Below are 16,476 nucleotides of genomic sequence, written 5' to 3'. Positions count from 1 at the left end.
ATTCTATCAGAGCATGCTCTGTAAAGAATCTGAGTCTGGGACTTACCTGGCGGTCTAGTGGTTAAGACTTCACCTTCCAACGCAGGGGGTGCAGGTTCGATCCCTGGTCTGGGAACTAAGATTCCCACATGCCCCGTGGCCAAAAAACCAAAACATAAAACAGAGGCAATATTGTAACAAATTCAATAAAGACTAAAAATGGTCCACATCAAAAAAATCTTAAAAAAAGAATCTGAGTCCTACTATGCATCTCTCTGCTTCCTACATTGTTTCTGCCTCTGATAATCAAATGCTGTACGATGGAGAGAGCCTTCAGAATTTTTTTTTTTTAAACAACAGAGGGTTATAGCTATAAAGGGTATACACTGAGCAGATTAATGTTGTAAACAAAATTACCCCCAGAACATCAAAACCACTTAATACGCTCCATTGCTTTGGAAGCACACACTGCAGAGAACCATTATGCTGATTACCAATAATTATAATCTACTCATTAAGAAAAGTCCCTAAGGGCTTCTACAAAGGAACACTTCATGGCTGACATGGAGTTACTCTGTGTACTTGAAAATAATGAAGCTACCGTTCTTTTAAAAATTATCTAATTTAGGCTTTTCACTGATATATGTGCTTCTCTGTAAGGACTCTAAATGAAAGAGGTTCTGCTAAATTTAAATGGACGTTTTCTCTCAAAGGTCCAGAGCAGCTTCAAACTGACTGTTGACATGCCAGCTCCCTGCCGAGTAGGGCTGAGAGGACAGAGGTATTTAATCTGAAAGGTATATCCCCTGAAGTCTCTGCTTTTCTTCAACATTTTGGTTTCAAAGAACTTGTTTCTCCAAAGATTCTCGAGATTTATTGTTTGAACATTTGTGGAGAGAAGACACTAGGATTTACTTAAAGCAGCTTTAAATCCTTTAGAAACAAAGTTAATGTAAACACATAGGGGTTGAGAACTAATTATGGGTCAAGTACTCAGTGGGCTGAGTGCTTTACCTCCCATTTTAACTATAATCCTTTTAGGTACAAGAAACAGCCAGGCCAGCTCAGGGATGCCTGCACAGGAGAGCCAGAAATCTTACAGAAATCCAAGACTAGGAATCATAATTGGGCCTCACGGACACTGGAACTGAATCTAGGAAGGTCCCGAGACAGCAGGAATTTCATGACTCTTTCCACAGGCGACCTGCCTTTCTCTTTGCATCTATTAATTTGCTTTCAACTGCAAGAAACAGAAAATCTAATTCAAAGTGGCCTAAATAGTAAGGAAATTTACTGCCTCACCGAACTGGAAATCCAGATGTAGGGTGGGTTTCAGGGTTGGGTCTGAATCAGCCAACTGTGTCATCTATGATTCCGGTTCTTTCCTCTTCCTTTTCCCACCCAGAAGGCCAGCTTCATCCTAAGGCTGATTCTTACTGAATATGATCATAGGGTGTTGCATGGTGAGAATATGGGCTACGTGTTTCCTCACTAACATATTCTAAAGAGAAATGTTTCCCCAGAAGCCCCAGAAACCTTTATCTCATGGTATCATTGACCTGAACTAAGTCACATGATATTCCTAAACTAACCCCTTATGCTGACTGGTCTTAGTCTAGTTCTAGTCACTAGCAAGGAGTATGGGACTACCATGATTGGTTTAGACTGCTCAGGGCACACCCCTAGAGTGAAGTCATATATGTGGGGGATGGAAAAAAGAAAAACTGAGAATAATTCCTAAGTTTTTGCCTCTAGTAAATGGGTAGACACTGAAGTCATTTGGGAAATCTTGGAGGAAAAACAGGTTGGAGGTGGAGGTGAGAATCAAGAGCATTGCTCTGAATATGCTAGTTCTGAAATGCCTGTTAGATCTCCAAATGAAGAGGCCACATAAACCATGGGATATATGAATTTGGTGTTCAAGGAAGGGGTCAGGGCCAGAATTATCATTTTGAGAATCATCAGCTTATACCTAGAATTTAAAACCATGGAATGGATGAAATCAACTTAAGAAAGAATATATAGAGAAAAAGAGGTGAGGATCCAAAGCCAAGGGCTGGGCATTGCAACATCTAAAGATAGAGCAGAGAAGCAGCCTGCAAGCAGGACCAAGAAGCAACAATTAAGGACTTCCCTGGTGGCGCAGAGGTTAAGAATCCACCTGCCAGTGCAAGGGACACGGGTTCGAGCCCTGGTCCGGGAAGATCCCACATGCCACAGAGCAACTAAGCCCGTGCACCACAACTACTGAGCCCGCAAGCCACAACTACTGAAGCCCGCGTGCCTAGAGCCCGTGCTCTGCAACGAGAGAAACCGCCGCAGTGAGAAACCTGCCACACTACAACAAAGAGTAGCCCCTGCTCACCGCAACTAGAGAAAGCCCACGCATAGCAACAAAGACTCAATGCAACCAAAAATAAATTAAAATTTAAAAAACAAAAAAAGAAGCAACAATTAGTAAGACAGGAAGAAAACCAAAAATACGTACTATCCTAGAAACCAAGTGTTTCTTGATATACAGAGAAATCAATTATGCCTAATGTCAGGAGGCTTCCTAAGAGAGGGACAAGAGGTGAGCACTGTATTAGCAACATGGAATCACTGGTGACTCAGACAAGGGCAGCTTCAGTGGAGTAATGGGGACAGAAATCTATCGGCGTGGGTTGAGGAAAAAAGTGGGGAAGTGAAAACATGTACAACTCTTCTGAGAAGTTTTTCTGTGAAGGTCCCAGAGAAATGAGCAGTAACTAAAGGGGGAAATGGGGCCAAAGCAGGAGTTTTTAAAGAAGAAACATCCTCGAACATATCTTTATGTTAATGGGAATGACCTAACAAGAGAAAGATGGAGGAGAGAGAAAATAATTGCAAGAGCAAAGACCTTGAGAAGTCAAAAGGAGACAGGATTCAGTGAAGAGGTGGAGGGGTTGGCCTTTTATAGTAGCAGGGCTATTTCATTCAGGAGGAAAGGCAGAGAATGGGCATAGGGGCAAGTCACATGGTTGACATGGTAAAGGAAAGATAAGGAAACCCCACTTGATCGTTTCTATTTCTGCCATGAAGTAGGTGGCAAGGTGATCAGTGAGAAATCAAAGGAGGGGCTTTAAAGAGAAATGAAGACGTGAAACGAAGAAATGAAAACAGCAATTTCAGGGAGTGGGAAATTAGACAAGAAAAGTATATGAGGATGGCTCAGCAGTTAGAGGTGATGAAAAGATCTAAGATATGACCAAGGGAATGCATGACTAAGGTGGAGGGAAGTGTAAATTAAGCCTCAGAAAGGCTAGGAAATTGGCCCACTGGTCACACAGCTAATGAGCAGAAGAGCCAGGATTCACAGTGAGGCCCGAGTAACTCTACACTCTGTGCTCTTTCTGCTCTGCCAAGTCTTCAGGTACAATCACGCAACCTGGTATAAAGAAAAAGCTACAGGTAAAGGGCTTCTACCAAGAAAGGTTCACTCAGCTCCACAAACATGTGACAGCTTTGGGACCCTGATTTCCTCATGACCTACACACAGAATCTGGGAGAATGCTTCAGTATTTCATCCATCCAGATGGCCAGTGATAGTGTTCAAGCTCTCCCTTTGGATTACCACTGACTTGTCTGGCCTATCTCTACTCCCTCCAAGCCACCTTCCAGACCGCTGAAAACTATCTTTGTGAAATTCATACTACGCCTTCCATTGCATAACACCCTAGCACCATGCACAAGGTTCCTCTTAGTGACTCAGTCCTGTTGCCCTAGGCCCCCCACACATCTTGTGCTGTAGCCATTAGATTATTCACCGTTTCACAACCGTGACAGCCCTACTGATGCTTCCATGCCATTGCACATGCTGGATCTCTCCCTGAAATGTCCTCTGCCCTGGTTCACATGACAGATTCCCATTTACCCAGTTTCAGTGTCCCTTCCCCAGTATAGCCTTCCTTCTCTGCCTCTCCTTCAGCCCCCTCCACTGTTCCCAGATATACACTAATGCGGCTTTTACCATTTTGCATTATAATTCTATTTGCCTATTTCTCTCCTCACCCTCAACATCTTGGCACAGCATCTACCTGACACACAGTAGGTGCTCAAATCTTATGTTGAATGCTGAATGAGAATTAATTTAGCTGTTCGAAGTTGAAGATTATGAAATAAGCTGAACTGGTTTTGGTGGGGCTCAGCATCTCATATCACATTTATTATGTTCCCAAGGGAAGTCAGGACCTAGACGGTAGAGGGATATAGGATCCAGCTGTCTGCATCCACGGCTCCTTTCCCAGCCTGCTCTGAAAGCTACCTTCAAAGTCAAAGGCTACTAAACAAGCTTACTACATAAATGGTGGGCACAGTATGAAGATGAAACATAAACATCCTGACAAGCCCTGTGGAGGAGGCTGAGAAAGTGACAGAAGGATGCTGACTGGTGGCTGGCAGGTGTTTGTAGGAGAGCAGTGATGGCTCAGCCATCCAGGAACAACCTGTCTGATCTCTTTAGGGACACCTGGAGCTTGCCAGCTCCCACTACCCAAATTACAGTAAGTGCTGCACAGTGTTTGTTTCTGCTGTGGCAGTGAGAACCGCTCACTCTTCCACCTGCACAACGCAGATGGTGCAGATGGGAGCATGCTTCCACACGAGGATGTGCAATTATGCCCAGTTCCTCCAGCTGTAACAATTACCAGGAGAACACCCGAGGGAAGGAAACAATCCCGGCAGATAGCTGTCTTCCACGCTAGCACACATCACTTAGTCCTCCCAAGAGCAGCTGCTGGATCTATGGCCTCTAGTCCCTTTCACAGTCCTTCCTGGAACTCATGTATTTGAAAAACATTTGGTGAGATCAGAACATAAGGCAGTCATTAAACAGGATATATTTAAGTAAGAAAATACCAAGGCTTTATTTTTTTTTTTCTTATAAAGACAGCCCTGCTATTGGCTAAGTGGAAAGATGTACATACTTCTCATGAGTAAACAAGATTTACCTGCTTCAGGCTGCATACCATAATGCCAAAGAAGTGACATGAAGGAGGCAGAGGTGTAATGCTCTCATCTTCATAGCAATAAAATGCAAAATAAAAAAAACTTAAACGGACTTAATTAATGCTGGGCATTCCCACAGGGAAAAGGTAAGAGGACTTTAAGTCGATCGGTAGTTGTACTGTGTATGACAAAAAAATTCCGTCAGGCTGAGCCACCTGGCTCTCCCCATCTGAGGTATACAGTCTGGAACCGACAAGGCTGAGAGTCAGGAGCTTCTGCTTTACAGTCCACTGAGATATGAAGGAGGCAGAGTCTTGGAAGACCGGATGACCCACTCTGGTGAGGCACCTACGTGCAGCAGTGTCGCATATGGAAGTTGACAACATACTCAGCGTTAGTCCTCTGCACAGAGATAGCAAAAGGCTCGAAAGGGTGGAAGGTGAAGGCAACAAGGCGTCGCACCGTGTGGTTGATGGGACGGCCCAGTAAGCCTGCCTGAATCTCAAACTTGAGCAGACCAGAGTCCCGGGCATAGAACCTAAACAGAACAAGAGAGAAGGAGAGGATGGGACAGATACTGACCACCGTCTAGAAACCTGAACAGCAGGAAAATGTGCCAACTCGTTATTTAACCTCACTGATGACATCTCCTCTAACAGCAGCCCCAGGTTATTGGAACTGCAAAATCACCTTTGTCTGATCAGCTCATTTTACGGGCAGGGTGATAATGAACTTCCCTGTGCTGTCCTGAGTCACTGGGTCATTTCTCTTTCCCAAGATGACCCTTAGTTACAGCCTTAACTACAGCCTCCCCTTTTCCAGTAGCGACCTGCCCAAGATTGCCTAGGCCAGGACTGGAAATGAAATGTGAGCCACATACATTATTTTAAATTTTCAGGTAGCCACATTAAACAAAGTAAAAGGTGAAATTAATTTTAATAATATTTTATTTAACCCAATATTGGTATCTAAAATATTATCATTTTAACCTATAATCAATATAAAAGATACTAAAAAAAATTTTTTATTGTACTAAGCCTTTGAAATCTGATGTGTGTTGACACTTGAGCACATCTCAACTTGGACTAGTCACATGTTAGTGATGTCAGTGCTCAACAGCTACATGAGGTTAGTAGCTACTATAGAACAGTGCAGGTCTAGGGCTATATTTGAGTTTTTCACTTTTAAGAATAAATTCCTTTAGAAGCTTCTTCTTTTTCACACACAAATACAAAATACTAAGTAGTTTTTACTTTTTCATCTAACACAGTAAGAATAAAGATGCTTCCATCCATCCCAATACTTAAATAAATGCCTTTTTCCCACATGCAAAATAAGTGCCCTGTGAACTTGGGAACTAGAGATGATCAGCAGCGTTGGGGCTGAACTGGGGGAAGTTCTAGAAAATAAAGAGCTCTGAAATAAAGAGCTCTATAATTTCCCTTTTGGGAAGCAAATATATACTAGACGTAAAGATATTCATACCCCTTGACTCAACAATCCCATTTCTAAGAACTTGTATCCTCAGAATTTAATTTAAATGCAGTAAATAGTGACATGAATAAAGATGCCTACTACAGCATTAGCTCTAATGTAAAAATGCAGAGAGAATAATGCTCAGTAATAGGGGAATAGTTAAATCAATTATGGTACACCTACTTGATGGAATAATATGCCACCATTAGGACTGTAACTGTGAGGACTATGTAACAATATGGAAAAATGTTTATTAAATAAAAGCAGGCTACAAAGTATTATGCCAACCATGATTACAACTGTGTAAACGTAAACATGCATACTGGCAAAGACTAGAATGGAATATACAATAAGTGTTAGAGTAATGGCATTACCTCTACAAATGACTTTTATATCCCTACATTTCTCATTTTAAATTAAAAATAAAGAATTACAAGAAAAATCTTTTAAGTCAGGGTCAATGGCATTTCCAGATTTGTTTAATCTTTTCAAATCAGAAAGACAGGGAAGTAAAAAAGGAGAGAAGTGTATCTCGTGCTTCGTGACAATATCAAATGAGGCCTATTATCTGCTTTCGTGTGAGAAAAAAACATTCACCTTACCCACATAGTCCCCAGCACACAAAGGGCTTATAATTTAAAGTGAGCTGTTTGAGCTCCTAAATCTAACTACCAGTTTACAGGAAATATGGGGGAATGAGAAAGGCAGTAAATACGCCAGAGATGCAATGAGCAAAATCTAGAATGTGGTGAATACTACCGGACAAACAACCTGGTTTCTTCAAGTATTTCACTGCAAAGAAAGTAAGAGGGAAGCAGAACTCATAGAATAAAAAAGACTTAAGAGGACAGCAACCAAATACAACATACACACCTTGTTTAGATCCAGACTGGAACAAACTGTAAAAAGACTATGCACAAGACAATAGGGAAATGTGAAAACTCACCAGATATCGATGATCTTAATATATTTTTGTTAATTTTCATAAGATGGAATAATGGTATTAAGGTTGTATGTTTTTAAGTCCTTACCTTTTAGAAATTCATACTGAAATATTTACAAGTGAAATGCTATGACACCTGGGATGTGATGGTCCAGGGTGGCAGTTGGGAGGGGAGAAGTGGTGGTGGAAAGAGATGAAACAACACTGACCATGAAGTGATAACTGTTGAAGCAGGGTGATGGGTACAGGGAGGTTCATTATACTCTTCTACTTTAATATGTTTAAAAATTTCCATAGGGCTTCCCTGTGGCGCAGTGGTTGAGAGTCTGCCTGCCGATTCAGGGGACACGGGTTTGTGCCCCGGTCCAGGAAGATCCCACATGCCGTGGAGCGGCTGGGCCCGTGAGCCATGGCCACTGAGTCTGCACGTTCGGAGCCTGTGCTCCACAACGGGAGAGGCCACAATAGTGAGAGGCCCGCGTACCACAAAAAAAAAAAAATTTCCATAATAAAAAATTTTTTTAATTGGCTTTTGGAACCTGACTGCAATTTCTCAAAGGAAATATTACAAATGGTGATTAAGTGTTCAGAGTATGTTACACAAGCCTATTTAATACACAATGAAGCTGGATTATGAAATACTATCTACCACTATTTCTATGTGAAAAAGACCTTCCAAAATCCAGCTCAGGGCTCCAGGAACACACCTCCCTTGAAATGACCCCACTAGTGGCAGTGGTGCCAGTTCCTCTCCCTAGTACCTATTATAGCACACAGAACCACCCAAGCTCCCAGCACAGACAAGCGGGTCTGTGAATTGGACATACGTGAGGAAGGCATTGCTTACAGGAGATTAGTTTCAAGGTTTTAGCAATAATACAGTGATCTGCATTCCAAAATTCTTCCAAGTGAGGAAGCATGAGTTTCTCCAAAACCTGCCTGTTTCCCAAACCGTCTCTGCTATCGTTTCTATTAGGTAACATGAGAGGATAAAATAATTTGAGCTGGATAAAATTTAAGTCTCAATTATAAACACTATTAAGAAATGGTATTAGATTATTAAATTGAAAAGTATGGTTTCCTTCTCTGGATACCCTGAAAAGGGAACAATACTTATCTGAATTTGATGTTTTGATGAGAAGCAAAGAGCAGAACTAATTAATTTATGAGATTAGTGCCTGAATGATCAAAGTACCCACCACATTATAGAAATAGCCTACCCTCTGAATTCAACCCATGAGTACAAGTGGACAGAGTCACAGTGAAGATGTTTAAGAAGTAGAGGAAGAGAAAGCAGACCATCTCCTCAGGCAGTGAGCAGCTGAAGCAGGGATGGTGTACCTGATAGGGTGATCTCCACAAGTCTTGGGCCGCTCCATGACTGACACCCACTTGTCATCGTAGCTGAAGAGAGACAAATCAAGGTAGGGGCTACCACTGTAAGACTGGGCGCTGATGGGGAGCTGACCCAGCAGCCGGCGTACTGCCTCCGTGTGCCCTCCATACTTGGCATTTACAATAGTGTCTTTAAACCTAAAATAAAGCACCAGTGAGGAAGGCTATGTTAGTGGCACATAAACTGCACTGGGTTTTAAATTGACAAACATATGTCTAAAAACAACTCATTCTGAAAACAAAATCTAGATATTGAATTCTGACACATCACAAATCTGCCTAGCTACAAATATTCTCAAAAAGCAAAAATAGAATGAGAAATTGGGAACATTAAGTTACTTTAGAAAAGTTAGCAAATATTCTACAAAAGTTAACAACAGTATGACTAATCTATGACAAATATTTCTACTCAAACTTATTTCCTCCAAATAGCAGCCTTAGACTACATTAAAAATGAGTTACACAGAGCAGAAAATCCTGAACAGACACAGCCTCTGACTCTTCTTGGGATCAGTTATAAGCCAACTTACATCAAACCTTTTGACAAATTACTCATTCTTTGTTTAAATAAAGTTTGGGAGCTTGCTACTTATACTTCTGCCAAAACTCCAGTATCTAGAAGAACAGTAACATGGATACAGAATCACCTATCTGACTTATCATTAATAATAACAATAGAGCAGTTATTTCTCACAATTATAATGAATACTAAATTTAATACCCTTTGACCAAGTATTTCTATTCTTCTGGAAATTTGCCCTAAGGAAGAAAAATCCCTGTGCACGTTCAATATAGCACTGTTTATGACAATGAAAAATTGAGAGAAAAATTATAAACCTAATAATAGAAAACCATAATTTTCAAAAATTATATGGTAAAAGAGGAACTGTTTATCATAATGGTAAGTAAAAGAAGTAGGCTACAATCTGTATATATAGTATGATCAAAAACACACACAGGGGCTTCCCTGGTGGCGCAGTGGTTGAGAGTCCGACTGCCGATGCAAGGGATACGGGTTCATGCCCCGGTCCAGGAAGATCCCACATGCCGCAGAGCGGTTAGGCCCGTGAGCCATGGCCGCTGAGCCTGCGCGTCCGGAGCCTGTGCTCCGCAACGGGAGAGGCCACAACAGTGAGAGGCCCGTATACCGCAAAAAACAAAAAACAAAAAACAAAAAAAACCACACACACAAATTTATGCCTTAAAAAAAAAAACTGGTGGAAATACATCAAAATGGTAATAGTTGTGTTTGTGTAATGACATTTTAGATTTTTTTTAACCTTCTTTTTCACTTTCCTACAGTTCCTTAGAAAATATGTCAACTGTTTATCAGCTTGATTTTTCTTTTATTCTCTATATTGAAGCATATCATATAGTTTAACAATCAAGGGGAAAATAATTTTTTTAGTCCAGGGGAGAATATACGATATAACATCTCATCCCTGAAACTAATGGAATAAAAAACTTGAATGTTCAGGACTTCCTTGGTGGTGCAGGAATCCGCCTGCCAATTCAGGGGACACGGTTTCGAGCCCTGGTCTGGGAAGATCCCGCATGCTGCAGAGCAACTAAGCCTATGCGCCACAACTACCGAGCCTGCGCTCTAGAGCCCACGAGCCACAACTACTGAACCCACATGCCACAACTACTGAAGCCCGCGTGCCTAGAGCCCGTGCTCCGCAACAAGAGAAGCCACTGCAATGAGAAGCCCATGCACTGCAACGAAGAGTAGCCCCTGATCGCCGCAACTAGAGAAAGCCCACGCGCAGCAACAAAGACCCAATGCAGCAAACGATAAATAAATAAATAAACAAACAAACTTGAATGTTCGTAACTTTGATGAGACCATAAAGATTGATTAGATGGGTTTTGATTTGTTTTCACTGCTAGCCTGCAGTGCTAGATGGACATTAACACTTCTCAGTTCCCCCAAAAGAAAGCCTAGTGTTAACACTGCTCTTCCATTATTTCTCTTGACAGTAATTTTCACAGCCTCAGTGTAAATCATAAAATTAAACCCTGGGCCACACAAAACTTATTTCTTTCCCTTTCATTTGAGCTGATATCAAAGATCCTGGGCTCTTTGGTTTCCAGCCCTTTGTCAGTGAAGATCTAGTACTCCAATACTGCCTGACTCACTGGCTTCAGAAGTTGGATTCGAATGATGGGGCTGGCCCACAGCTTCATGATAACCACAAATCAAAGCCTCCGTGACAATCCACGGGCTGAAGCAGCTCCTATTCCCCGGGAGCACCCACCACCTCTACTCTCCAGGCTCCCCAACAACTAAAAGATGAAGCAGTGGGCTTCCCTGGTGGCACAGTGGTTGAGAGTCCGCCTGCCGATGCAGGGGACACGGGTTCTTGCCCCGGTCCGGGAAGATCCCACATGCCGCGGAGTGGCTGGGCCCATGAGCCATGGCCGCTGAGCCTGTGCGTCTGGAGCCTGTGCTCCACAATGGGAGAGGCCACAACAGTGAGAGGCCCGCGTACCGCAAAAAAAAAAAAAAAAAAAAAAAGATGAAGCAGTCATCCCTCTGATGTCTTCACCTGATTAACTCCTAGCTCACTGTCACTGCCCAACTACGCCTCTCTTAATTCACGATTTCAAAATTCTCACAGATGATCCTTCCAACACCACGGCTTCCTAGGTCCTGGACTTCCTTTCTGCCTCAGCCACTCGTTCCAATGGTCATATCCTCAATCTCACTCTTACCAATGACTGCACCCCCCTGTAACAGGGTGCAGCACCACAGACTCCAACTATCTTCTCTCCTACTTTTCCAGCTAACTCCCTCTACTCATCCCAGCTTCAACATCCTTCAGACCCAATGGGACCTAAATTCCATTGACTCTACCAACTTTTTGCCATCCTACGCCTTCATCATGACCTCTTTTCCTTCCTTAGCCAGCTTAAATTTCACAATCATTAAAATCACAAAATTTATATCCATAAACTCACGTGGGCCCTTAATGCTGCAGGACACTCATGCTGCATTCCCACAGTCCAGCGAGTCTCCTACTCTCTTAGAAGACTATTTCATCCCCCTCCTCCATGTTCATCCTCACGTAATGGCACTGCCTTCTTTGTAACTGACAAGTAGAAGAAATGAGAAGAAAACTTTTTAAAGCTCCCATTAGGACATCTGTACCTATTTAACTGTATGTGCTGCCCTAGAAGGCTAATCCATCCACTTGGGCACTAGGTTCTATCCTCTGACCTCATATACTTAACCAATTCTGCCCCCACCCCAACTTTTCCTAACCCATCAGTTTCCTCCTATGTACAGATCAGTCCCATCTGCAAACATGCCATTTTCCCCTCCCATTTAAAAAATAATATCAATAAAAGCAGAAACTTAACACCACTTGCCCCTCCAGCTAATGCACCATTTTTCAGCTCTCCTTTACAGTAAAACTCCTCAAAGCACTTTTTCCTACTGTCTCTTCTCCTCCCATTCTTTCTTAAACCCACCCCAAAGAGGCTTTCACGCCCACCATCTCACTGAAACGACTCTCATCAATGTCTCCAGTGATCTCCATGTTGATGACTCTAATCACTGATTATCAGTCCTTACTGTACTTGACCTGTCAGGAGGATCTGACACTCCTTCCTCAGAGAAACTACTAGACCTCTCCACTTACAGAACTTCTGATCTTCTCGCCTAAACCTGCTCCACCCACAAGCTTCACCATCAGAGTTTAATGGTAACACTCTCTTAACAAGTTGACTGGGCCAAAAATGTTAAAATCATCTTTGACTTTGCTCTTTCACAGCCCATATCCCATCCTCCGCTAATCTTCTGGGCTCTATCTTCAAAATACATTGAGAATACAATTACTTACCACCCCCAATGTTATCACCCTGATCCAAGCCACCATTATTCAACCAACAAATTATTACTGATAGCCTAGAATGGGCAAGGCACTCTTCTAGGTGCTTAGGATACTATAAATGAGCACAAAAGAACTTAAATCCTAGTGTCAGGAAACAAAAGGTAGCAATTTTATTTATTGGATCATTGTAATGGTCTACTAACTTCTACCCTATCCCCCTATGGTCTATTCTTATTTATTTATTTTGCGGTACACGGACCTCTCACTGTTGTGGCCTCTCCCGTTGCGGAGCACAGGCTCCAGACGCGCAGGCTCAGCGGCCGTGGCTCACGGGCCTAGCCGCTCCAAAACAGCAGCCAGAGTGATCCTGTTAAAACACATGTGAGACCACGTCACTCCTCTGCTCAAACACTACAAAATCTCATCTACACTTAAAGCCAAAGCCTTAGAATGGTCTTATGTGTCTGGTCCTGTCTCAGACCACATCTCTAACTACTCTGCCTCTTGCTTACTCCAGCCTGGCCACCCTGACCTCCCTGGTGTTCCTCAAACGCATGAGATCCACCTCTGGACCTTTAGATTTAATATTCCCTTTGCTTGGTATATTCTTCCCCCTGATATCCACATGGCTTTCTCCCTGACCTCCTTCAAAAGCTTTACTCAAATATCACCCTGTCGGTGAGGCCTATGCTAACAACCCCACTAGAACAGAACTGACAATCTCTTCCTAATACCCTCAAACCCATCAGATATTCTAATAATTTTAACATTTTATTGGATACATCCCTCTTGGAAACCTCCCCATTCCTGCTTCCACCTAGTCCGACTGGTGGCCTGTCATCCTGGAACTTCCCTTTACCATCATCCTCAGAATTCTCTGTGCTTCTCTCCACTGTTAAGACTCTATTCCCTGTACCATTCTTTTATGGTTTACTAGGAAAAATACATATTCCAGAGGCTTCCATAGAAAAGGAACATGCAAGGTAATTTTTTGAGACCTTACGTGTCTGAAAATGTCTTTGTTACACCCTATTATTTGGATGTAGAATTGTAGTTTGGAAATCATTTTTTTCACAGAATTCTGAGGATATATAATTGTATTGGCTTCAAGCTTTCAGCATTATTATTAAGACTGATACCATTAATGACTTAATTTTTTTCTTAAAGCTTATTTTTTTTTTTGAGTCATCAGTTCTTTATTATTATTTTTTTTTCTTTTTGCAGTACGCGGGCCTCTCACTGTTGCAGCCTCTCCCGTTGCAGAGCACAGGCTCCGGACGCGCAGGCCCAGCGGCCATGGCCCACGGGCCCAGCCGCGCCGTGGCACGCAGGATCCTCCCGGACTGGGGCACGAACCCGTGTCCCCTGCATCAGCAGGCGGACTCTCAACCACTGCGCCACCAGGGAAGCCCTAATGACTTAATTTTTTATATATAAAATGTATGTGATCTTTCTGAAAGTTTTTATAATTTTCTCTTTATCCCCAGTGTTCTAAAATTTCATGATCATATGCCTCAGTATGGGTTTTTTATTTATTGACTGTACTGGTTACTTGATGGAGCCGTGATGTGCTAATAAGTTTAATAATTATTTCTCTGAAGGGAAAAAAGCCATGATTTGCAGTGCCTGCCAATTTCTGTGGTGTAAATCCTCCTGCTGTGGTCAATTTCAAGGTACCAAAGTGACATCACTGAATGCAGAGTTGTCAAAAGATGAGCAGTAGCACATCACTATATAATATTTTTACCAGATAAAATAGATACAAATAACCTCAAGAGTATGACAGTAAAACAATTATGAATTAATAATTAGAAAATAATTTTTTTTTTTTTTTTTTTGCGGTACGCGGGCCTCTCACTGCTGTGGCCTCTCCCGTTGCGGAGCACAGGCTCCGGACGCACAGGCTCAGCAGCCATGGCTCACGGGCCTAGCCGCTCCACGGCATGTGGGATCCTCCCAGACCGGGGCATGAACCCGTATCCCCTGCATCAGCAGGCGGACTCTCAACCACTGTGCCACCAGGGAAGCCCCAAAATAATTAATTTTTAATAATGGCTGTGTTTAACAGCTTGCAGAAACTCCTGAAACTTTAACAGTTGGCTCTCACAAGCCAGAATGAGCCAGCTCCAGCACACCACTGGATGGTCCTTGCCAATCTGGAAGAGAGAGAGAGAGAGAGAGAGTGTGTGTGTGTGTGTGTGTGTATGTGTGTATTCGCACATCTTGCAGGACCTCAGTTCTCCAACTAAGGATTGAACCTGGGCCACAGCAGTGAAAGCCTGGAATCCTAACCACTAGGCCACCAGGGAATGCCCATGGAAATGTATACTTTTCAGTACTAGAAAACTGTTTAGGGTCTTCCCTGGTGGCACAGTGGTTAAGAATCTGCCTGCCAATGCAGGGGACATGGGTTCAATCCCTGGTCCCGGAAGATCCCACATGCCGTGGACCAACTAAGCCCATGCGCCACAGCTACTGAGCCTGCAAGCCACAATTACTGAGCCCACCCGACTGGAGCCTGTGCTCTGCAACAAGAGAAGCCACCGCAATGAGAAGCCCTCGCACCACAATGAAGAGTAGCCACCACTCGCTGCAACTAGAGAAAGCTCACACACAGCAGAGAAGACCCAACACAGCCAAAAATAAAAATATATAGATTAGCGGGCTTCCCTGGTGGCGCAGCGGTTGAAAGTCCACCTGCCGATGCAGGGGACACGGGTTCATGCCCTGGTCCGGGAAGATCCCACATGCTGCGGAGCGGCTGGGCCCGTGAGCCATGGCCGCTGAGCCTGCGCGTCCAGAGCCTGTGCTCTGCAGCAGGAGAGGCCGCGGCAGTGAGAGGCCCACGTATGGCCAAAAAATATATATAGATAGATAGATAGATAGATAGATAGATAGATAGATAGGTAGATAGATAGATAGATAGATAGATTTTAAAAAAAGGAAAAAGAAAACTGTTTACATTATTTCCTCCCCTTCATTTTTCTACTGCTCCTTCTGAAATTAGCCAGATATTGGACCTCCTGAGAAAATCCTCTAAATTTTTATCACCTCTCTCCCATTTTCCTACTCATCTTTGTATTCTACTTTCTTGGAGAGTTCCTAAACTATATCTAACAAAGTTTAAATTTCTAAAGCATCTCACTTAGCATTACTGTTCTAGGAATGTTCCTGTTTTTATAGTTTAAATTATTTCAGTGACTACCATGTTGTTTCTTTATTTTTTATACTGTTTGTTTTATTTGGTCTCTATCTTTTAAGATAAAGGCTTTAAGTGACTCATGATCCCTGATGTCCATTTTTTCTTAAACATTTATTCTAACCTAAAATAGAATCCATTTTCATTTATTTTTACCAAAAGTTTATTGAAAACTGTAAAATTGAGCATTCAAATCCATGTGTTCACAAGAAATAAAAAATAATTTTGATTTATATGTACACTATATTTTCAATGCAGCAAAGTATGATAAGATGATTAATAAAATGTTATTAGGACACAATTCTCTGGGGGAGATAGAACAGACATATGAATTTGAAAAGAAAAAGAAATATAAAATTTCAAACAGTACAGGAATAACTTGCTCTGTATGTTTTTTTTCTTCTTTTGGCCGCGCCATGCGGCATGCGGGATCTTAGTTCCCTGACCAGAGATCTAACCCCCGCCCTTTGCAGTGGGAGCACAGAGTCTTAACCACTGGACCACCAGGGAAGTCTATACTTGTTCTGTACTTTTTATGTGAAATAGAATACTAAATTACTATGGTATTAGATTCCCTTGGATATATTTAAAATGGCATATAACATTGGCTACCTTCAACTTAGCCAATGTTATATGCCAATTATATCTTGTAATGCTTTTTTAAAAAATGTCAATGTTTAATA

General features: G+C 42.3%; 1 protein-coding gene across 2 annotated transcripts in view; it reads right to left on the bottom strand.

Annotated features, from left to right (window-relative positions):
- DET1 (DET1 partner of COP1 E3 ubiquitin ligase) overlaps positions 1-16,476 on the bottom strand; it is a 51,264-nt gene that overhangs the window by 21,746 nt on the left and 13,042 nt on the right. Inside the window, exons 5-7 of one of the 2 annotated variants that reach the window (XM_070044853.1) lie at positions 8,705-8,896; positions 4,947-5,482; positions 47-115 (exon numbers count right to left, since the gene is read on the bottom strand). In XM_070044853.1, the coding sequence (XP_069900954.1) occupies positions 5,293-5,482; positions 8,705-8,896 (382 nt within the window). In that variant the 3' untranslated portion in view covers positions 47-115; positions 4,947-5,292. Of the gene's footprint in view, positions 1-46; positions 5,483-8,704; positions 8,897-16,476 lie in introns of both variants that reach the window. The other variant, XM_030878678.3, reaches the window with a different exon arrangement.

The sequence above is a fragment of the Globicephala melas genome, chromosome 2 (assembly GCF_963455315.2).
Source record: "Globicephala melas chromosome 2, mGloMel1.2, whole genome shotgun sequence".
Classification (NCBI taxonomy): Eukaryota; Metazoa; Chordata; class Mammalia; order Artiodactyla; family Delphinidae; genus Globicephala; species Globicephala melas.
The sequence above is the reverse complement of the archived record's forward strand: the minus strand, read 5'-3'. Positions and strand labels throughout refer to the sequence as shown.